Here is a 23,654-nt window from a genome sequence, read left to right as displayed (position 1 = left end):
CATTGATGGGTAGTGCCCACGTGGAGCTGAATTTTTCTAGGATTTGCAGGTTGTCTTGGAGACCTTTCTTGGTTGGTGATAGTAACAGAAGGTCATCTGCATACAACAGGAATTTCACTTGGGTGTCATGGAGGGCAAGACCTGGTGGGTGTCATGGAGGGCGAGACCTGGTGGGTGTCATGGAGGGCGAGACCTGGTGGGTGTCATGGAGGACGAGACCTGGTGCTGAGGAGGATTCCAGAGCTGTGGCCAGTTCATTGATGTAGATGTTGAAGAGCGTTGGACTGAGGCTGCAGCCTTGTCTGACTCCTCGGCTCTGCTGGAAATCGGCCTTCACGCTGCATCTGTTCTCTGTGTAGGAGCTTCTGATGACGTCATAGGTTTTACCTCCTATTCCGCTCTCCAGCAGTTTCAGGAATAGGCCCGGGTGCCACACTGAGTCAAAGGCCTTCTTAAAGTCCACAAAACAGGCGTAAATCTTCCCATGCTTTGTATTGTGGACGTGGCTCTTGATGAGGCTGCGCAGGGTGTAGATGTGGTCAGTGGTGCGGTGGTTTGGCATGAACCCAGCTTGGCTTTGGTGGAGGACATTGTGCTGGGTGAGGAAGCTGAGGATTCTCTTATTCAGGATGCTGCTGAACAGTTTCCCCAGGTTGCTGCTGACACATATCCCTCGGTAGTTGGCCGGGTCGTACCTGTCCCCACTCTTGTGGATTGGTGTTATAAGGCCTTGGTTCCAGATTTGCGGGAAGTAGCCGGCACTCAGCACTATATTAAATAGTTTGACTATTGCGGCCTGTATTTCTGGTGGGCTGTGTTTTATCATTTCTGGTGAGATTCTGTCTAGGCCGCTGGATTTTTTACACCTTATGTCTGAGGTTCTCTCTGTTACTTCTTGCAGTGTTATTGGTGCGTCCAGGGGGTTTTGAGAATCTTTAAGTGTTTCCTCCATCGCCTTCAATTTTGATATTATTTGTTTTTGTTCTTGGCTTTGTTCTTCTTTCGGGATATCTTTGTAGAGGTCCTTGAAATATTGGAGCCAGATGTTGCCATTTTGAATATGAAGGTTGTTTTTCTTGCAATTTTTGCCCATGTGTTTCCATAATTCCGAGAACGAGTTGTCATGGAGGGCGTCTTGGAGTTGGGTAAGTTTGGTGGAGATGTGCCTTTGTTTTTTCTTTCGGAGGATGGTCTTGTATTGCCTCTGTATGTTGCTGTAGGCCTCCTTCAGACCGGTGTTGTTTGGGTCTCGGTGCTTCTTATTTGAGGCATTTCTTAGGGTCTTCCGTACTTCTTTGCACTCACGGTCAAACCAACCGTTAGGATGTATTTCTTGTGGCCTCTTGTAGTCACATCTTTTCAGGTCGGACTTCTCTGCCATGGTATAGAATATATTATTGAGGTCATTTACGGCCTGATTGACCCCTCCTGGGCTTGTCTCATACACCTTGTTGTAGAGGTTGTGAAGCATCTCCTGCACTTCTGGTCTGTTCATTGTCTCTTTATATTTTATAGTTGACGTTTTGGACCATTTATAAGATGGGGGCAGGTTGAAGAGGCCGGTTTGATGTGGTTTTTGTGCAGATGGTTTGGTTGTGGATTTGATGTATAGAAGTAATTGGTTGTGATCTGAAAGGTGCGTTTGTGGAGTGACTATGAGTGCGCCAATGTTTGCGGGGTCCATGTCCGTGATGGCATAGTCTACTACACTGCTGCCTACATGGGAGTTTAGTGTATACCTTCCTAAAGAGTCTCCCTTGGTGCGGCCATTCAGTATGTGGAGTCCTAAGCTTCGACATAGATTCAGTAGTTTTTTCCCGCTTTTGTTGACGGTGCTGTCATAGCTGTTTCTCTCTTTCTGTAGGGAGTTATGACAGTCGGCCTCTGCTCCAAAGATGAAGATGTTTCCATCATTGGTCAGGTAGTCTTTATCTCTCCCCGTTCTTGCATTGAGGTCTCCGTAGATGAGAACGCTGCCCAGGGTCTGGAAATGGGCGGCTTCCCTTTGTATAATCTCAAAGCTGTCTGGGTTGGAGTACGGGGACTCTGGCGGTGCGATGTACGTTGCGCAGAGATACATGTCAGACTGAGAGGTGAGGATGGAGCTGCCTATTCTTATCCAGATGTGGCTGTCTCCTCGCTTCACGGCTTTGATCTGCTCATGGAGCTCCTCCTTGTACCAGACTAATATTCCTCCTGAACACCGGCCCTGCTTGATGTGTTTATTTTTCAGGGCGGGGACAGAGATTTCCCTGTATCCAGTGGGCACCAGGGACTCATTCTCTGTCCTAGTCCATGTTTCCAGGAGGATTTGTATATCGATATTTTTCAGTCTTTGGATGAAGTCTGGATCGTTAATTTTGCATCCAAAGGCTGAGGCGTTGAGGCCTTGAATATTCCAGCTGCTGATTATAAAGGACGTCATTGTGTGTCCATATACCTTGTAATGAGCGGCGCTGTGTAGGACGGGCTGGAGATGTGACTGCTGGATGTGTTGTAGATGTTCTCGTGTTGTACAGTCACATTAGTTTTTTACATAGAGTGCTGAGCAGGGTCTTTATCTCCTCCATGTCTCTGCTCTGCGTGTCTCTGTGTGAGGCAGGGGGTTTCCTCCATGTCTCTGCTCTGCGTGTCTCTGTGTGAGGCAGGGGGTTTCCTCCATGTCTCTGCTCTGCGTGTCTCTGTGTGAGGCAGGGGTTTTCCTCCATGTCTCTGCTCTGTGTGTCTCTGTGTGAGGCAGGGGGTTTCCTCCATGTCTCTGCTCTGCGTGTCTCTGTGTGAGGCAGGGGGTTTCCTCCATGTTTCTGCTCTGCGTGTCTCTGTGTGAGGCAGGGGGTTTTCTCCATGGCTTTTGCCTCTGTTGGTCTGACCTTGGGTAAAGGGGTTTTTCTCCTGGGTGTAGTGAGGTGTGTGGAGTTTGAGGTCTTTTCATTGTTAGTGATGTCTCCATGTTTTGGCTTTGGCTGGTGTGGGGTCCAGGTCTGGGGGGTCTGTTCAGCACAATGTCTTTCAGTTCTTTGGCCAGAAGGCTGACCCCTCATTTGTTGAGGTGTTTGTCATCATACAGGTGGTGCTGCTCTATGGAGGGGTGTTGTGCCAGGCTGATGTTTGACATTGAGCTGATGTTCGCTGCCAGCTCTGTGTTGATGGCCTGGGTGATCTCGTTGGGTACATCTTTTCTTGGGAGCACGGATGATATAATTATTTTACTGTCAGGGAACTTTTGTTGTGCCGTCTTTGTTAGTTGGGTCAGTTGTTCTGCAATCTGCTGTTGCTGGTCTTGGAGGTTGTTTGTACCCGTGTGTATAATGAGATGGTTTGGATTGGTAAAATGTGGGTTATTGATGACTGATGTGACTTGTTGGATAGTTGCACAGTGAATTTTACTGACCCTTTTTCCTGGGAAGAGTCGCCGTGAATTAAGGTATTTGCCATTTGAGTCAATTATTAGGACAGTATCAGGACATTGTGACTTGCGGGTGGCTTGTCTGATGCTTGTGTCCTGGGTCCTGCTTGGTGGTGTTATGTGGTGCTGCTGTGGTTCTGTGCTGGAGGATTGGTTGGCGGTCGGCTTTGTACCCACTTGTATCGCTCTGTTTTCTCCTAGTTTGTTTTCATTAATTTCAGGAATATTTATTGGGTTTGGGTGATTTGATGTACTAGCGCCCTGGTCATTGGCAGTCCTTATGTCAGCGCTCTCCCTTGCTCCTAGACTTTGTGTTTGTGGTTTTAGATTTTCTATCTCTAATCTGAGCTTTGTATTTTCTTGTTGCAGCTCTCGGAGTGTACATTGTATTTCCTGCAGAGCTGATGCATGTTCACATTTCAGTTTGTTTATCTCTTTAATTACTTGGTCATTTGTGTTTTTGTCACCGAGATTTCTTTGAAGTTCTTCTTTGAATTGTACAAAGTCTCTTTCTAATTGAGATAAACAGTCTCTGAGGGTGTCGGGTGAGGGGTGTGGGACATTGGGACATGGGGCAGCGGGGGTGTCGCTGGAGATTGTCTCTGTATGTCCATCTCTGGTCTGGGTTGCTGGAGTTTGTTGTTCTTTGTAAGTTTGGGCCTGGGCCTATCTATCTATCTATCTATCTATCTATCTATCTATCTATCTATCTATCTATCTATCTATCTATCTATCTATCTATCTATCTATCTATCTATCTCACATCTATCTATCTATCTATCTATCTATCTATCTATCTATCTATCTATCTATCTATCTATCTATCTATCTATCTATCTATCTATCTATCTATCTATCTATCTCATATCTATCTATCTATCTATCTATCTATCTATCTATCTATCTATCTATCTATCTATCTATCTATCTATCTATCTATCTATCTATCTCATATCTATCTATCTATCTATCTATCTATCTATCTATCTATCTATCTATCTATCTATCTATCTATCTATCTATCTATCTATCTATCTATCTATCTATCTATCTCATATCTATCTATCTATCTATCTATCTATCTATCTATCTATCTATCTATCTATCTATCTATCTATCTATCTATCTATCTATCTATCTATCTATCTCATATCTATCTATCTATCTATCTATCTATCTATCTATCTATCTATCTATCTATCTATCTATCTATCTATCTATCTATCTATCTATCTATCTATCTCATATCTATCTATCTATCTATCTATCTATCTATCTATCTATCTATCTATCTATCTATCTATCTATCTATCTATCTATCTATCTATCTATCTATCCTTACATTTCTTTGCTCTCTTTCATACAGAACAATCCATTAACATAGTCAGTGAGTTGAGTGATGTGGAGGTGACTCAGCCGGAGAAGGCGACATTTGAGTGTGTAACGTCCATTGTGTCCATAAAGCCACCAAAGTGGCTCCTGGGGGGTGAAGTTCTGCATGATGGAAAAGACATGACTATAGAGCAGGAGGAGACGCTGCATCGGCTGACCCTGTGGAAGACGTCCCCGGAGATGAGCGGCGCCATCCAGTTTCATATTGGGAAATCCAAATCCTCCGCCAATCTGGTTGTGAAAGGTGAATGTTCCTCGGCTTCTCTCGTGTTTTGCAGTTTTGCGGCTCCTGACAATAGTAATAATCTTTATTTATATAGCGCCAGCATATTCCGCAGCACTTTACAGACTTCTTCCTCCTTCTCTTCTCCAGACGTTCCAGTGCAGGTCACGCAGAAGCTTGAGGACAAGACGGTCAGTGAGCGCCAATCTGTCGTCTTCTCCTGTGAGTTCAAGCCTCCTCCTAAGATTGTGGAGTGGTTCCGGGGGAAGGTTCTGATCGAAGCATCGGACAGATACAAAGTAAAGCAGGAGCGCAGCGCGGCAGAGCTGAGGATTGTGAAGGTGACGCCTGACGATGGCGGGACGTACACGTGTAAAGCCGGAGCAGCCGAGACTTCTGCAACGCTGACCGTGCACGGTAAGGACGATGAATGAGGGGAGGCCCGAGCTGTGCGTCATTCGTCAGATAATTATATGCCCCCCCCCCGCTCCACAGCTCGGGACGTGAAAGTGTTGAAGCCTTTGGCCAACGTGGAGGTGGAGGAGGAGAGCTCCACCATGTTCTCCTGTGAGCTGTCCCACGATGACGAGGAGGTGGAATGGTTCCTGAACGACACGTTACTGTACACAAACAACTACAACGACATTAAGAAGATCAGCGGCTGCCACACGCTGACCCTGAAACAAGTGGCTGCCCAGGACTCCGGGACTGTGAGCCTGAAGACCCAGAAGCTGACACTCAGTGCAGAACTGAAGGTCAAAGGTAGGTGAAGGGACGTCGGAAGCATGTACAGAAAAATTCCATTAGTCCGGCATCTACAGGACCATCGTCACTCTCCAGACCATTGGAAGCATCAATGTCACGAGCCGCGTGCCTGATGCCGTGTTCTGGTGTGGGAATGTTTTTTATCCATATTAACGCTGACAATATCTTTTAGGAACGCCAGACCAGTGGGATTTTTGGGTTCTCTGCCTCATTTCAAGCACCAGAAGACGAGTTTAATCATAATAACCGTTAACGTCTCTGTGATAACACTGATCTGCACAAGAGCAAAAAGTGTTGTCATGGGGACACAGTGTGAGGGACTCTCTTCTCGGAGGGGGCCTGGGACTTTGTTGTTAGTCCTTAATATGGATCCTCCTGGATTTCTCCTGTAACCTCTTGGGATGTGTTTTTTTTCTTCTTGTAGAGAAGCCTGTGGTGTTCATGAAGTCTCTGGATGACGCAGTGGGGGAGGAGCGAGGGACGGTCACGCTGAAGTGTGAGGTCTCCAAACCCAAAGTCACCGCCGTCTGGAAGAAGAACGACCAAGTTCTGCCGAACGGAGATAAATATCAACAAATCCAGGTGGGAAAAACCGTGTCCCTCACCATCCACAACCTGAACAAGGCCGACGCCGGACTCTACACCTGCGACATTGGTACTGATGTGGCCAAGTCAAAAGTCGGCGTTCAAGGTACGTTATAAACTGGCCTCGTCACAGGGTCACAATATGTCGCATAGCAACCAATATTAGAAATAATTTTCTAGTGACACTTTGGCCTTGACAGGTCGGGAAGTATCAGGCGTGGCTTGGAATTGAGAGTGGCTTTTCAGGGTGTGGTTTGTCATGGGGCGGGGTTTCTCAGGTGTGGTTTGTCATGGGGCGGGGTTTGTCAGGGTGTGTCTTATCATGGGGCGGGGTTTGTCAGGGTGTGGCTTATCATGGGGCGGGGTTTCTCAGGTGTGGTTTGTCATGGGGCGGGGTTTGTCAGGGTGTGTCTTGCTATGTGGTGGGGTTTGTCAGAAAATAAACTGGGGACTATTCCTGTATACTCTCCTATGGACACTATAGTGAGTACAGTATGGAAGGAGGGAATTGCCCACAACTGTGATCTCAGATGCCATTTGCTTTTTATGAAGTCTGGATAACCCCACTAATATGGACCCCAAAATTTAGACCCCAGGCCAGACCCCATAATTTAGACTCCAAATTTCAGATCCCAGACCAGACCATAAAGATTCAGACCCCAGACCTCATAATTCAGTCCTGAGATCAGACCCCTCTAACTCCTCATCTCTTCTCTCTTCCCCCTCAGATCTTCACCAGATTCGGTTTGTTACACCTTTTAGTATTAATATTGGTAACATGAAATAACACGGCGCTGTTCACGGTGATCTGTTCTCCATTATATTGGGTTCTGGAATTTTTCAAAGGCAAGAATGATTTAGTCCTCAAAAACACCAGCAAAAACCTTCCCCTCCCCCCGCGTTTATGACCTGCTGATAACACTGAGACATAAATAATTAATAAAAATTATACAAGAGATTATAATTACCCCCCTTCCAGGGGACTGCATCAGGCTGGTTTTCATTAACCCCTACCCATAATCAGAGGATTCAGTGGTCTCATCCACCAGTTTCATCCCTGCAGAACTCAACATCGGAATCACGAAACGCCTGAAAAGCACGGAGGCCAAGGAAGGCGAGTGCTGTGGCTTTGAGTGCGTCCTGTCTCATGAGAGCATCGATGAATGTTCCTGGACTGTGAACGGACAGGACATCGAGAGAGATCAGAGGTTCGAGGTGTCCAACAAGGGCCGCAAATATGTGCTGAACATCAAGGAGGTAAAGGCCAGTGACGCCGGAGACGTGGTCTTCATAGCTCGCAATCTGTCGTCGAAAGCCACGCTGACCGTGAGAGGTAAGAAGTCCCATAATTATTCCGGAATAACTAGTGATATATAACGACCTCAGGGAGGAAAATGTATGATTTTGTCTTCATTACTTATTTATTTTATTTTTTCACAAAACATTCTTGGATCTGAAACTTTCTATCCTCCCAGATGTGAACACATTCCTCACATTGGTTTGTTGTGCCAAATGATGAGGTCGCGCAGTGATGTTGGTGATGTGGTTGGGCAGTGATGTTGGTGATGAGGTCGGGCAGTGATGAGGTCGGGCAGTGATGAGGTCGGGCAGTGATGAGGTCGGGCAGTGATGAGGTCGGGCAGTGATGAGGTCAGGCAGTGATGAGGTCGGGCAGTGATGAGGTCGGGCAGTGATGAGTTCGGGCAGTGATGAGGTCGGGCAGTGATGAGGTTGGGCAGTGATGAGGTCGGGCAGTGATGAGGTTGGGCAGTGATGAGGTCGGGCAGTGATGAGGTTGTGCAGTGATGTCGGTGATGAGGTCGGGCAGTGATGTCGGTGATGAGGTCGGGCAGTGATGTCGGTGATGAGGTCGGGCAGTGATGAGGTCGGGCAGTGATGAGGTCGGGCAGTGATGAGGTCGGGCAGTGATGAGGTCGGGCAGTGATGAGGTCGGGCAGTGATGAGGTTGTGCAGTGATGTCGGTGATGAGGTCGGGCAGTGATGTCGGTGATGAGGTCGGGCAGTGATGTCGGTGATGAGGTCGGGCAGTGATGTCGGTGATGAGGTCGGGCAGTGATGTCGGTGATGAGGTCGGGCAGTGATGTCGGTGATGAGGTCGGGCAGTGATGTCGGTGATGAGGTCGGGCAGTGATGTCGGTGATGAGGTCGGGCAGTGATGTCGGTGATGAGGTCGGGCAGTGATGTCGGTGATGAGGTCGGGCAGTGATGTCGGTGATGAGGTCGGGCAGTGATGTCGGTGATGAGGTCGGGCAGTAATGCTGGTGATGAGGTCGGGCAGTGATGTCGGTGATGAGGTCGGGCAGTGATGTTGGTGATGAGGTCGGACAGTGATGTTGGTGATGAGGTCGGGCAGTGATATTGGTGATGTTGGTGATAAGGTCGTGCAGTGATGTCGGTGATGAGGTCGGGCAGTGATGTCGGTGATGAGTTCGGGCAGTAATGCTGGTGATGAGGTCGGGCAGTGATGTCGGTGATGAGGTCGGGCAGTGATGTCGGTGATGAGGTCGGGCAGTGATGTCGGTGATGAGGTCGGGCAGTGATGTCGGTGATGAGGTCGGGCAGTGATGTTGGTGATGAGGTCGGGCAGTGATGTTGGTGATGAGGTCGGACAGTGATGTTGGTGATGAGGTCGGGCAGTGATATTGGTGATGTTGGTGATAAGGTCGTGCAGTGATGTCGGTGATGAGGTCGGGCAGTGATGTCAGTGATGAGGTCGGGCAGTGATGTTGGTGATGAGGTCAGTTTTCATAAATCTCCCCCAATGTCTTTCAAGAATGGAGGCAGATTAGCAAATCCATGGATTATTTCCTTAGTATTATATGAAAACTTATAGTGTAAAGTTTTGTAGACGTGTGGGGGTAGTAGTTCCCCTTTAGCAAATCTGTAAAGTGCCCCTCATGGTCATGACATCATAAAAATATTGGTTACTTAGCAGACAGGGATTCTGAAGTGAGCTACAGGCCAGGAAAGAGAGAGGAGGTCACGGCAGTTGTGTCCATAGAGTAGAGTCTGACGAGTGCCTCGTGTCGGATGGCAGCCTGCACTCTACAGAGAGAGATGGCAGCCTGCACTCTACAGAGAGAGATGGCAGCCTGCACTCTACAGAGAGAGACGTCCAAATGTGAAGAGCTGAAGAAACATCATAGTGACCTCTGAGTGGGAATCAGCCAGAGAGCGAGACAGAGGAGGAACTTCCAGCAGAGATACAAACGATCAGTTCCATCTATCAGCAGCCTCTCTCCCTCCTCTGCAGTTACTAACGTCTGAATGTATAAATACCTGCAGATATTGTGAGAGGAGATTTCAGTATGTTTCTATGTTATACTTCCTGCGTGGCCGAGTTGTCCACTTGCTAGTAGAAGGAGGTTGTTTTTTGTGTTACTCCTGGTTAATAGTCGTGTTTTTCTGTTGTTATTTATGGGGGAATAAACCTCCACCTGTGCGGTCTGCTCTAAGGTTGTTGATCCTGCCCCATGGGACCCACTTCTGATCTGTATATTGGTCGTTCTGTATTATCACAGCTATGAGCCACCTCAATGCCGGAGTCAGCCATAGGCTCCTCCACGTGGCTCCTCATCATTGTATACTTCAGGAGTAATGTGTTACCAGTTACACCAGGGATTATTTTTCTAGGGTCCAGACTTTCAGATTCACTTTCATTGTCCTGTTTTTATTTTTTCAGAGAAGCCGGCGGTTATATCAAAACCCCTGGAAGATAAAACGTCCATTGCTGGAGAAGACATTGTCCTAAAATGTGAGCTCTCCAAGGAGGACACAAATGTTAAGTGGTCCAAGGACGGGAAAGTGCTGAAGAGAAGCCAGAAGTATGAAATGTTACAGGAGGGGACCGAGACCTGGATTATAATTCATGAAGCCTCAGCCAAAGACTCTGGAGAATACATCTGCGAAACCTCCATCTCCAAGACCAAAGCCTCAGTGCAGATTGCAGGTAGATGATGGGGTAACACTGAATTAGGTAACTGACAGCCCAAGGTCTCTGGAGGTCTAGGGATCGGACCTCTAGAGGAAACTAAGATTAAGTAGGTTCATCCACCCCTTCCCTCAAACACAAACCAGTTCTCTCCACTGTCCCGTTTCTATGTCCTGATGACCGTACATATGTTGGATTTCTGGCTGGTGATGACTATTGAGGATGGGTCTATTTTGGGATCTTGCTCTTTGTGTTACAGCCTTTTGTGTTGGGATATTTGGCCATAACGGCCTCGGCATTGTATCTGTACCTTCTCTTGGTTGATTTGGAGTTTCCAGAAATTTCTGACCAGGACAGGGTGGGGTTTACCGTTGGGATCCCATCCCAGAATCTTGTGTCGTTTTCTTGGTGTCGAGAGATAACTGGGATTAGGTTCTGTTCACATTTGCGCCCTGGTTTTTGTTTCTAATTTTTCATCGCAGATGTAAACATTGCCTAAAACACTGGAGCCAGGCCTGAGATTGTGTCCCTGGAAAAGAGGGAGGAACGGAAGGTGTAACACCCGCCATATTTATATCTGCAGAAAAACCCAACAGATTCACTAAGGAGATTTCTGACGTGAAGGCCGAGGAGGGGGAAACTGCCGTCTTTATCTGTGAGACTGAGAGAAGCCCTCCAACCGTGAAGTGGAGAAAATGTATGACTGAGCTCAAGACATCCAAGAAGTACGAGCCCAGCCAGAGAGGGAAGGTCCTGAGCCTCACCATCAACGACCTGGAGAAGAGCGACAGCGACACTTACATCTGTGATATCGGAGACACCCAGAGCAAGGCCACCCTCACCGTCACAGGTACGAGCGGCACTGCCGATACACTGCACTATCACTCCCATCATCACCACTACTAACTCTCAGTTAGGGGACTGCTAGACTTATACACGAGGCAGATGTTACTGCAGGTGCCGCCTTGTGTCGTATGTAGAGGTACAAATTATCCAAAAGTTTCAGCAAAGTTGGAGGCTTTTGGGATTTGCTGCAAACAGAATTGTGGGTAAGAGGGCGAGATGACGCGGTCTTCACTCTTTAATGCCTACAGTGCCTGTTCATTATCTGTTGATGGTATCGGTGGATCATTAGGTTCTATACTCACCATCAGATCCTGATCCAGCGATGACCCGCATTCAGCACCGTGCCTTTCCCCCGCGTTCCTCAGAATACGACGTCTTCATAGCAACACTGAGGAAAGATACTGAGTGCTGATTGGTTGTGCATTCACGAGAAGCCGTCTGGAGGATCACCGTGAACTCGGCACAGAAATAATCGTTCAAGACAATTAGGTGTCGCTGGATTCCCTTTTCTCATTCTCTTTTGACCAGTGTAACAACTGATTTGGGGGCAATGTTATTGGAGGTGCAGCACACATTAAAAATAATTTCAGAGTTTTATGGGAAATTTGGGCGCGTGTCATTCGTGGCAAATTTATTTAGACCGAATCGAACGGCTGATTAGATTGAATTGGACCCAAAATGAATTCTGGTAAATTCGCTCATCTCTGGTCCTATGTCATTAAGATGTAGGTAACATCCTGAGGTCCGGACCAAAGTGCAGGTCCTTATAGTAAAAAAAATAGAGGGCTGGGGGGAGCCGGCAAAATGTCTCCCCAGTACTTTAGTTGGCGGTGAGATTATTTTCTTGGTTCCCTCTCCGATCTTCTCTGATTAGTGTAACATGGTTAAATAGGATGAAAAATAGAGTTCAACCTTTCTGGGTCAGTTTCATGTTAGATTACTGATAACCCTCTGCGCCATTGTCATTAAAGGGAACCTGTCGCCTGCATTTCACCTATAGAACTCCCCTCACCCCTCGCCGGCCGCTGCTGTCAGAGGTTCATTGCCGTTATCCCCTCTCCTAAACTCCCCCTCTGACCGTAAATAACGGTCTGCAAACATTTTGCGCCTTTTATTGTAATAATCCGGGAGTCTCGTACGTTCGCCTTCTTATGCCCAGCCACCACGAAAACTGGCCCCCCTGAATGCCAAAATCTCATCTGATATAACGCACGCACCCGTCATGCATGGTCCGACACCCTTCCCTGCTTCACTCGGGCCTCAAGTCTAGTTACTGCGCATGCGCCGTTATGGTGTCCCGGTGTGCGCGCGCACCAGAACAGGACAGCAATGAACAACTGCAAGATTTCGTGTGTGCTGGGGGGAGGCGAGGAGCTGTCAATCAGAAGTAGGGAGGCGGAGCTAACTCGCAAAGGCTTGAGGAATGACTCTTTTATACTCATTGGCATACGGTGCAGGAACACTAAAGAACTGAATACTAAAGCTACAGAGCGACTTAGAAGATAATTATAGGTTACATAAACATGATATTTCACCTTCTACCACCAGGTATCGCTGGTTTAATAGGTGAAATGCTGGTAAAAGGTTCCCTTTATGTAAATATCTCGCCCTTTTTTAAATGCTGACATAGTCTCTGCCATCACGACCTCTTGGGGTAGGGCATTCCATAGTGTGACTTCTCTTACTGTAAAGAACCCTTTCTTGATATGGATAGATTGATTCAGTCTCTTGTGAAGGTAGCGTCCAGCCCTCCCCCGAATGTGTTGCCTAAGTTTATCTGGCTCTATCATTTTGCATTCACCGGGTCCCATTGATTGAAGTGTGAAGAGTGTTTAAAAAATGTTGGCATCTGCGTTGAGAAGTACATTTATATTACTGGGGTTTGGGATTGTGTTATTCTGCCAGTCACTGTCTCTTTCTATAGCCTTGTCCAACATCCGGACCATATTGGGTGGAGGGAACTTGTATTTCCAATGACTGGGAGCATTTTGTAAAGTCTCCATGTGGAAAGTTTGGGTTCACCGGGTTCATCTGGACCTTCTCTTTGGTGGTGAATAGTTTAGATGTCTCCTCTGTCTGTTACCACCCGATGTCACTAAGGTTGGTGTCAGCTTATAATGGCAGGGTTGTGGATAGTGCAGTCCACGAGCCGGGTCATCACCTCACCTATATACAATATTGCCAAAAAAATTGTACATTTCAACTATCAAAATGTCCAAGCCCTTGACGTTTGACGGAAAGGTTGTAATGACAATGCTTCCCCCCCCCCCCCCGGGTCACCCTAGTTCTAGAATGACTGCACGATCCTCTATGTTAGTTGGTCATTGTCTGTCTTGCTCCGCTCATTGACGTCCTATAAAATCTGTGTATCCTCTCTACACCTGACCACGCTTAAGAATGGAGTTTACTGAAGATTGGAGGCCGACCACAAAGCTCCAGTCACTCGTGTCATCCGGTCGGATCTTGGTTTCTCAACTGCCTGTGTTCATTTTAGGCCGCAAAGTTCTTATAGTAGAAGACCTTGAAGATGCTGAAGTTTTTGAAGGAGAATCCGTCATGTTTAAGTGTAGGATCTCTCCGACTCATTACCATAAAGTACAATGGTTCCTGGATGAAACCCCACTGCAAACAAATGAAGTCAATGAGATACAGACCCTCGCGGGGGCTATCGCACTCTGTCTCTTAAGCAGTTACTTGTGAAGGATTCTGGAATAGTCACATTTGAAGCCGGGAACCAGAAAACATCTGTAAAACTTGTAGTGAAAGGTAATAATGCCGCGATTTGAAGATTGTAGAGCATCATTGAAAAATAAACTTCAACTAATAGAAACAATGTTATTAAACTAGATGTACAATCAGAAAAACGTGAAAAAACAAGAATGCGCCAAATCTTGACTTAATAATAACACTTACAGGTGACCGGGGCAGATCAAGCAGATAATAACAACACTTACAGGTGACCGGGGCAGATCTAGCAGGTAATAATAACACTTACAGGTGACCAGGGCAGATCTAGCAGATAATAACACTTACAGGTGACCAGAGCAGATCTAGCAGATAATAATAACACTTATAGGTGACCGGGGCAGATCTAACAAATAATAATAACACTTACAGGTGACCGGGGCAGATCTAGCAGATAATAATAACACTTACAGGTGACCGGAGCAGATCTAGGAGATAATAATAACACTTACAGGTGACTGGGACAGATATAACAGATCAGAAATGTAATGAACTGACTTGTGGTAAAGGTGGCATCCTATGGCAGGGCCATGTGTAATGTCACTGAGCTCTTCAGTATCACCCATACTACTAGTAATGTTTCTCTTTGGAGATTACTTGACTGTGTGCTTGATTTTATGCCCCTGTTTGCAATGGGTGTGGCTGAAACCACTGAACTGAATAATTGGGAGGTGGTGTCCACATACTTTTGGCCATACAGTGTATCATAGTCAATCTTTAAAAACGAGCACAATGCGCGCTACATCTGTTATCTCATGTTATTCTTGAAAAGCCTTCAGTCACCAGTTTGGAGGTATCTATGGGGAGAATGCTACGCTTCACTGTAAATCCTCAATACCAGACATGACGGTCACTTGGTACAAAGACGGGAAGGTCCTTAGAGGCTCCTCCAAGTATCAGATCACTAGATCTGGATGTGACAATAAACTGGTCATCCGTGATGCAACTGACAGCGACGTGGGACATCAGGGAAAACTAGCACGGTCCTCGATGTTAAGGGTAAGACCATCCCGGGAGAATGGTTTTCATGACATCTTCCTCTATTAAAGATCTCTGTGGGGACTGATAAGATGGGACCGGGTTAATGGCAGCTATGACTGACCTTCACAAGCGGAGGCTGAGGAATAGACACCCAACGAAGTCTGGAGCAGCAGGAGAGACCAGAATAATAACACGTCACTAATCTTCATCATTCAGTAATGACTCTTCATCCAACCGTGGACCAATGATGACCGCGCCACTCTCTCTGGAGGCTAGAACATCGCCCAATGTTATCCCAGAGAAGAGAATAAGAGGAACATTTCCTTGATGACTTAAAAATGTACAATTTTCTTACGTTTTTGGAAAACTCATTAAACAGATATAGATGAAATATTGGGACGGTGAGCGCAGAAATCTCCCGCTTCCACGTTGCTCTCTAAGTTCTTACACGATTCTTCTACAACATTGAAACCGCGTGATCTTGTGATTCCTGGAAAGGAAGATCCCGATTGTTTTACTAATCCCGTATCACAGATCTAAACGTCTCCCAGTAACATCCTCAACAACCTTCTGCGTCCACTCCTCCGGCACTCCTGTGTCTGCATGAAATGTATAAATCATTTGTGAGATTTAGAGACTTGACCGTCGAGGTTACAATGTGTCAGGATTTGTGTCACGTTGGGTGCGTGGACCCACTGGTCTGTACCGCCTTGACAGTATAGCAGCTGGCCAACAGGGTACTAGTCAAAGTCAATAGTTCGGAGAGGTGTACCTGTGGTAACTTCTGACAATAGCGAAGAGGCTCGGATGGGACCGTGGCAGCAGGCGGACACCAGGCGTGGTGTAGCCAGGAAGGCGTAGTGCACTGCACAACACAACTCCAACTCAAAACGGCACTTGAACCAGGATAGCACGGGACACAGGATCAGGTAGCAGGAACGGGAACACTGGGAACTGGGAAACAATAAAGGGACCATTTGCAGAGACGAACATAGGTAAACAACAACAACGCTCAGGCAATGCAGGAAGGGGCAGATCCAGGCTGCTCATGGGCTAATTTGGGTATCTAAATCAGGTGCGCACGCTGGCCCTTTAAGACCAGGCACGAGCGTGCACGCGCACCCTATGGGACACAGCAGAGTGAGCCATGGTGTCTCCTGAGGAGGAGATGCGGGCCAGCGCTCACTGATCCATGACTGCGGCTGTCAGGAGGTGAGTAAACCTGACGGCCCGCGGCCATGGGTGTTACAATTCTTGTCGGTAGAACGTCAGATGTGGAAGTTGTTTAATAAATTTACCAAGACCGAGGCCAATAATACAAAATAAATGAGAACGTCCTCCTGTTACACGACAACCACGGCTGACGGATACACTTACCGGCAGAGGTTTCTGTTTTATCACTTTTTGCTTTTACTTTGGGCCACACAGCGGTGGTGGAGACAACAACCCTTAATAATCCTCTCACTGTGATTATGGAGATCAAGCTCTGTATCTAATCTTCATGTAATCTGACATATTAATATCACAACTATTCTCATGTCCGCAATATAACCCCCCCCCCCCTATTCCCCACAATGGAGTAATGGTGATAACTCTCTGTCCCCTCCAGAGCTTTTATGCCCCTTTGCCCCCGCCAGGCCCTTTTGTCACCTCCACACCCCTCTATCCCCTCCAGGTCCCTCTATCCCCTCCAGGTCCCTCTATCCCCTCCAGGCCCCTCTATCCCCTCCAGGCCCCTTTGTCTCCTCCAGACCCTTCTGCCCCTCTCTAGACTACTCTATCTCCCTTCAGATCCCTCTTTCTCCTCCAGACGCCTCTGTCCCCCCTACAGTCCCCTCTGTCCCACTATAGTCCCCTCTGTTCCTCTATAGACCCTTCTGCCCCTTCCAGGCCTTTTTGCCTTCTCCAGGCTCTTTCACCCCCTCCAGGCCCCTCTATACTATTATATCCCTTTAGACCTCTCTGCCCTATCCAGACCCCTCTTATACCCCCAGGCATCTCGGCCCTCTCCAGATACTTCTGGTAATGACTTACCACCTGGCAGGGAAAACGATTGATCCTGTTAAAATCTAGCCGGGCCCCTTTCCCACATAATCGGCCTTGAGGGGACAGTTGGGAGACCCCCATATACATTGGATTATCTTGGATGTATGGCCTGTGCGGGAGATGTCATCACTATCTTGTTTCTGTACGGCGTCTTATTCATGTCAGGGTTACTGCAGTCATCAGAACTGATTTTGGATATCATGAAACAAGAATTATGAGCGGGCAGTCGTGTGTGTGTATATATATATAGTGTTCCGGGTCTTCCCGTCCAGCAGGGATGTGACTTTATTCGCTCACTACAATAACATGACATCTTCGATATTCCAGCGGTCCAGGCTTTCTTCAAACGTGAAGTGCAGAGCGCCGAGGCCGAGGAGGGAGCGACGGCGACACTTTCCTGTGAGGTCTCAAATGAGAAAGCTGAGGTGCGGTGGAAGAAGGACGGGGACCACCTGAGGTCCAGCACGAAGTATGAGATGAAGATGAAGGATCGCAGGGTGGAGCTGCTGGTTCACAATCTGGTGAAAGAAGATGCCGGGACATATATGTGTGAAACCGGGGAACTGACGTCTTCTGCAGCATTAACCGTCAAGGGTAAATACACGATGTCTGGACTTCCTAATGCCCATCCTCCACCCACTATGCATGGTTGTGGCATTGCTCCAATGCATTAAAGTAAAATACAAAATAAACAACTTTGTAAGTAGTTAAAAAAAAATATATAAAAATCCTCCGTTTTGTGTATACAGCTTCTGTGCAGACATATCTATGGTGACAAACTATAAACTCTGTGCAGTCTGATCCTGCAGTCATGTCTTACTTTCTTTGCCCTCTCTTTTGGATAACCTAAAGACAGTAAGAGAGCGCGCAGGATCAGACAGTAGGAGAGCGCTCAGGATCAGACAGTAGGAGAGCGCTCAGGATCAGACAGTAGGAGAGCGCTCAGGATCAGACAGTAGGAGAGCGCGCAGGATCAGACAGTAGGAGAGCGCGCAGGATCAGACAGTAGGAGAGCGCACAGGATCAGACAGTAGGAGAGCGTGCAGGATCAGACAGTAGGAGAGCGCGCAGGATCAGACAGTAGGAGAGCGCGCAGGATCAGACAGTAGGAGAGCGCGCAGGATCAGACAGTAGGAGAGCGTGCAGGATCAGACAGTAGGAGAGCACGCAGGATCAGACAGTAGGAGAGCGCGCAGGATCAGACAGTAGGAGAGCACTCAGGATCAGACAGTAGGAGAGCGCGCAGGATCAGACAGTAGGAGAGCACGCAGGATCAGACAGTAGGAGAGCACGCAGGATCAGACAGTAGGAGAGCGTGCAGGATCAGACAGTAGGAGAGCGCGCAGGATCAGACAGTAGGAGAGCGCGCAGGATCAGACAGTAGGAGAGCGTGCAGGATCAGACAGTAGGAGAGCGCTCAGGATCAGACAGTAGGAGAGCACGCAGGATCAGACAGTAGGAGAGCGCGCAGGATCAGACAGTAGGAGAGCGCGCAGGATCAGACAGTAGGAGAGCGCGCAGGATCAGACAGTAGGAGAGCGCGCAGGATCAGACAGTAGGAGAGCGCTCAGGATCAGACAGTAGGAGAGCGCGCAGGATCAGACAGTAGGAGAGCGCGCAGGATCAGACAGTAGGAGAGCGCGCAGGATCAGACAGTAGGAGAGCGCGCAGGATCAGACAGTAGGAGAGCGAGCAGGATCAGACAGTAGGAAAGCGCGCAGGATCAGACAGTAGGAGAGCGCGCAGGATCAGACAGTAGGAGAGCGCGCAGGATCAGACAGTAGGAGAGCGCTCAGGATCAGACAGTAGGAGAGCGCGCAGGATCAGACAGTAGGAGAGTGCGCAGGATCAGACAGTAGGAGAGCGCTCAGGATCAGACAGTAGGAGAGTGCGCAGGATCAGACAGTAGGAGAGCGCGCAGGATCAGACAGTAGGAGAGCATGCAGGATCAGACAGTAGGCGAGCACGCAGGATCAGACAGTAGGAGAGCGCGCAGGATCAGACAGTAGGAGAGCGAGCAGGATCAGACAGTAGGAGAGCGCGCAGGATCAGACAGGAGAGCGCGCAGGATCAGACAGTAGGAGAGCGCGCAGGATCAGACAGTAGGAGAGCGCGCAGGATCAGACTGCAGGGGGTTTGTTTGTAGTCTGTAACCATGGAGACGCAGATCTGCATATGAACTGTAGACACAGAGCAGGAGGAGATTTTTTAGCCAAGACTATCTACAGAGTTTCTTCATTTCTTTATTTAAAATGCATTGGAGCTTTAAGAAAAGGGTGGTCCAGGGGGTGGGGGGCTTCAACATGGCAGTCTCTGATGGTCACAGTTATACAGAGGCCTTTTGCCAAATTCTGAAATAACCTGTAATTTTCCTCTGTCCAGATATTATTTTTCGGAGGCTCCTACAGGTGGTCGGACTCCATGTAAGGTGTCGAGTTGCGTGAAGTTTTTACATGGAATTGATACAAGTCACTAGTGGAATATAGAGGAGCTGGTGGAGGGTTTTGTTCTGTTTTGGAGGTTCCTGCCCCTTCATTGGTCTAATCCTTCAGGGTCCTCACAATCCTCTTCTATTAACAATGTCTTCACTTTGTTCTCAGCTGTCCAGGTCTTAATTAAAAGAGGTCTCCGTCATGAGAAAGCCAAGGAGGGCAGCAGAGTGACTCTACACTGCGAGCTCAGCAAACCCGGAGCCCCCGTGACGTGGACGAAAGATGAAGAAGTGTTAGAGAGCAGAGACAAGTACGAGATCACGCAACGAGGCGTCGCGGTGGAACTTCATATCCTTAATGCAAAACCGGAAGACTCTGGGGACTACACGTGTGACACCGGAGACCAGAGGAGCACTTCTCATGTGACCATCACTGGTAGGAGACCACTCATAATTATATCACACCCCATGGACTTTCCTTTATTAATCATGTTTTCTGGTTATGACATTATGGGATGTGTCACGAAGGGTCTGTGGACCCACTGGGCCGTATCGCCTTGGCAGTAAGGCAGGTGGCCAACGGGGCACAGGTGGGAGTCTATAGTTCATATAGGTACCTGTGGCAGCTCAGACAGCAGCAGGGCAGGCTCGGCTGGGACTAGGCAGCAGGTAGACGTGGGGCGAGGTGAAGCAGGTCAGACGTAGATACAGCATGACACGACTTTGGCACAGCACATTGCTCGACCAGGATAGTATGGAAACAGGAACACACTAGGAGGCCATCACATAGACAAACTTAGGAAACATCAACAATGCTCAGGCATAGAAGCAGGGGGCTGGACCCTTCTTATAGTCCAGGGCACTCACGGGTCAACGTTCATCAGAATGTTTGGTGCGCGCTGCCCCTTTAAGATCCCTACGGGATCCGGCTGAGGTGAGTGGACGCAAGCGCTGCCGACTCCTGAGGAGGAGGCTGGGGCCAGCGCTTGCCTACTCGTGTCTGCGGCTGTCAGGGGGAGGTTGGAGCTGACGGCCCGCAGCCATGGACATTACAGGATGTAGTACATGGGTGTGGGATACACCACGAGGGGGCAGGACTTGTACCCGCGGATATTGTGTCGATTACTAAAGTTCTTCTTTTTGTAGCTCTTCCAGTTCGCTTTAAACAAGATCTGAAGGACTGTGATGGGGAAGAAGGCTCCTCCGTCACTCTCTCCTGTGAGATTACTAAGGCTGATGCTCATGTCATTTGGAAAAAAGGCGTAACCGCACTTAAAGCGAATGACAAGTATGAATTCAGGCAGACGGGAACCATCGTGGAGCTGGTCATTCACAATGTGAAATCCGAGGATTCTGGGACCTACACCTGCGATACAGGAGACCAACAAACTGCTTCCCGGGTCAAAGTGCAAGGTTATTATGATGGTTATTATGATGGTTATCATGATGGTTATTATTCTATTTTTGATTGGTGGAGTTTGCTGTCAGACTTGATTTGATTGACGGACAGGGAGCGAAACCTTCGATTATCACTAAACACCTGAAATATCGAAATATTATCAGTAAACAGGAGATGAGCGTTCACCCCCCTCCATCATCACTCTGTTCTCTCTCCAGAACTTCCAGCCCTCTTCACGCAGGAGCTGACCCAGCAGGAAGCCAGAGAAGGAGCCTCCATCACTCTGCACTGTGAGCTCAACAAGCCGGACGCCCCCGTCGAGTGGAGGAAGGAGAACACGGCCATCAAACAGAGCAAGAAGTACAAGGTCCGTCAGGAGGGGCTGACGGCAGAGCTGGTGATATGTGACCTGGCACCGGAGGACGGAGGAGACTACACCTGCATCTGTGGAGAGCACTGGACAAGCGGCATCGTGAGAGTAACTGGTAATGTCCCACCCTGGGGAATAAAATGTATAAAGGGTTCCTCTGTTACACCTTCTAGATGTAGAGAATAACATTTCCACAGCTGAGGGTTTAGACAAATGCAACACTCTCCGTATCTGGGGCAGGTTTTGTCAAATTTTTGGTTGTGTCAAACTTTCCATGAAAATGGAACTTAAGTCCAAATTATTCTTGATTAAAGACCCTATGTCACCAGGCAGACTCCCTAAACTTAAGACATCAGAAATCTAATAGAGTCTCTACCCACTACACAGACCGCCACAGGGCCGACTAGTGGGTGACATATGCCACGTGACACCACAAATAGTGGATGTCAAACATGGCAGGAGGGCAGGAGGGCTCATGTCTGTTTGCCCCGCCCCCTAGACTTGTTTGCAGGAAATGCTTTCAGTGAGTTTCTGCGCCCTTTTGATTGGCTGAGGAGGCATAAAGGGGTATTCTAACAGACGTGTGTTATGCGGGGGTCCCACTTCTGAGACCCCAACCTTTCTGGAAGGTGTCTCTTGACCCCTGTTTGGCAGTAGAAGTCTGTGGATATGTCATGAATATCATTGCAATTTCACTTTAATGAGAGGACGTGGGCTACTTATATAATATACGCAGGATTACTGCCCCCATCCGCATGTTAAGGAACATTTGGGGAGGGGGCATATGCAGCTATTAGCACACATTTATTAGTGGATCTTATCGATGACCTGATTTAAAGTCCTTGTAAGAAAGAAGTTCTATCACCCGCTGGATACAGTTATGACACACGGGATCTGAGGTCCTCAGGTTTACATGTAAATCAATTGGACTGATACCACAGTAAGTATCGAAATCCTGCAGAATCATCACCGTCCAGTCCTGTATAGCTGTGTGGGCATTATATGGTCTCCCGGGAGGCTGGAGTGTCCTTTCCGTCTGCAAACCAAAAGCTAAAGGGGTGTGGCTGTGACAACTGGAAAAAGTAGACGTGAGAGTAGTGAAGCCTGGACCTGATGCTGCTGTAGGTGACATTACTGACTGTTACTGGGATCCCGCTGGTTCATGTACATCTCGTTATTTCCGTGTCCTAAGTTCAGTTTTTGTCCTCATCTGAGCAGCACTCGTGTCGATTGTATCAGAAGCTTCCAGAAAATACTTATATGACTTTTTGGAAGAATGTGAAAGTTTTTGTCCAGTTTCTATCCCACCGCGTGCCGTATGTTCCCCTCCATGGTCATTGATATAAGTTCCAGGTCATCTTATAATGTTCTGTACCTTATTGATGATCTTTTTGTACTTCTGTGATTTCAAAAAAAGATATGCGGGGGGTGTGGAGAACATGGTGGGGTCTTCGTTGATCTCACGGTCCGCCCAGTTGGTGGGATGCTGTGGGATGTTTTAGCCATTTTATGGTTTTCTTTTGTCTTTTTTCTTATAAGAGTTAGAATATTTTGTGTATTTTTAGCGTTACCACCGCTTTTTAAAGAAGAACTAAAGAACAAAAAGGCGACTGAAGGGGAAGAGGCCGCGCTCCGCTGTGAGCTCACCAAGCCCGGTGCCTCCATAGAGTGGAGAAAGGGGGACCAGGCTCTTAAAGCTGGTGACAAATACACAATGAGGCAGGAAGGGCTGAGCGCGGAGCTGGTAATAAAAGATCTCCATGACAAAGACTCCGGGCATTACACCTGTGTGTGTGGAGACCAGAAGACCACGGCCACACTGACCATCAATGGTAAAATACTCCTTCTCTACATGTGAATACACATCCAGTATAGCATTAGGCCTCAGTGAGGTCACTAGTTCTGTAAGCTCCATTGTGGGGGTGATGGGCACAAATTTGGGGAACTCTTTAAGGGATTCCACTCTCTTCTTGAATTCATCATCTCCATTTTGTCGGGAGGTCTCATGATTATAATGTAGACATTGGTAAATTCAGTGGCCACGTCCACTCCTCTGCAGGGGTTAGTTGCTTTCTTAGGATCTTACGTGATTCATCATTGTGCCTGTTTTTTCACCTTTCTTATGGATTAGCTCTTCCGATACTCTTTAAAGAAAAACTTGTTAACGCGGAGGCAGTAGAAGGAGGAAATATCACTCTCCACTGTGAACTCTCTAAGCCGGTCCCCTCCGTGGCGTGGAAGAAGGGACACGCAGCACTGAAGCAAAGTGACAAGTTCACAATGAGACTGGAAGGTTTGGTGGCGGAGTTGACCATTCATGACCTTGACTTGAAAGATGGTGGGAGCTACAGCTGTGTGTATGACGTACGAGAGACCACCGCCAACATCAAGGTCAATGGTAATCACCCATCAGTCTTCAAAGCTTTATCTTTTGGGGTTCAGCAGGACGATCTGCCTTATTACTGTCTCTAACCAGAATAAGATCCACATTTCATATATTATTTCATCTGAAT

General features: G+C 47.8%; 1 protein-coding gene across 1 annotated transcript in view; it reads left to right on the top strand.

The window, feature by feature from the left end:
• The window catches only part of OBSCN (obscurin, cytoskeletal calmodulin and titin-interacting RhoGEF), a 297,141-nt gene that overhangs the window by 102,829 nt on the left and 170,658 nt on the right, over window positions 1–23,654 (top strand). Inside the window, exons 25-37 of the mRNA XM_075847538.1 lie at window positions 4,773–5,042; window positions 5,172–5,438; window positions 5,517–5,783; window positions 6,211–6,477; window positions 7,435–7,704; window positions 10,075–10,341; window positions 10,907–11,173; window positions 17,269–17,535; window positions 19,542–19,808; window positions 20,519–20,785; window positions 20,990–21,256; window positions 22,707–22,973; window positions 23,273–23,539. Of these exons, the coding sequence (XP_075703653.1) occupies window positions 4,773–5,042; window positions 5,172–5,438; window positions 5,517–5,783; window positions 6,211–6,477; window positions 7,435–7,704; window positions 10,075–10,341; window positions 10,907–11,173; window positions 17,269–17,535; window positions 19,542–19,808; window positions 20,519–20,785; window positions 20,990–21,256; window positions 22,707–22,973; window positions 23,273–23,539 (3,477 nt within the window). The remainder of the gene's footprint in view (window positions 1–4,772; window positions 5,043–5,171; window positions 5,439–5,516; window positions 5,784–6,210; window positions 6,478–7,434; window positions 7,705–10,074; window positions 10,342–10,906; window positions 11,174–17,268; window positions 17,536–19,541; window positions 19,809–20,518; window positions 20,786–20,989; window positions 21,257–22,706; window positions 22,974–23,272; window positions 23,540–23,654) is intronic.

The sequence above is a fragment of the Rhinoderma darwinii genome (genome assembly GCF_050947455.1).
Source record: "Rhinoderma darwinii isolate aRhiDar2 chromosome 5 unlocalized genomic scaffold, aRhiDar2.hap1 SUPER_5_unloc_2, whole genome shotgun sequence".
Lineage (NCBI taxonomy): Eukaryota > Metazoa > Chordata > Amphibia > Anura > Rhinodermatidae > Rhinoderma > Rhinoderma darwinii.
This window is presented reverse-complemented; position numbering and strand designations above follow the sequence as displayed.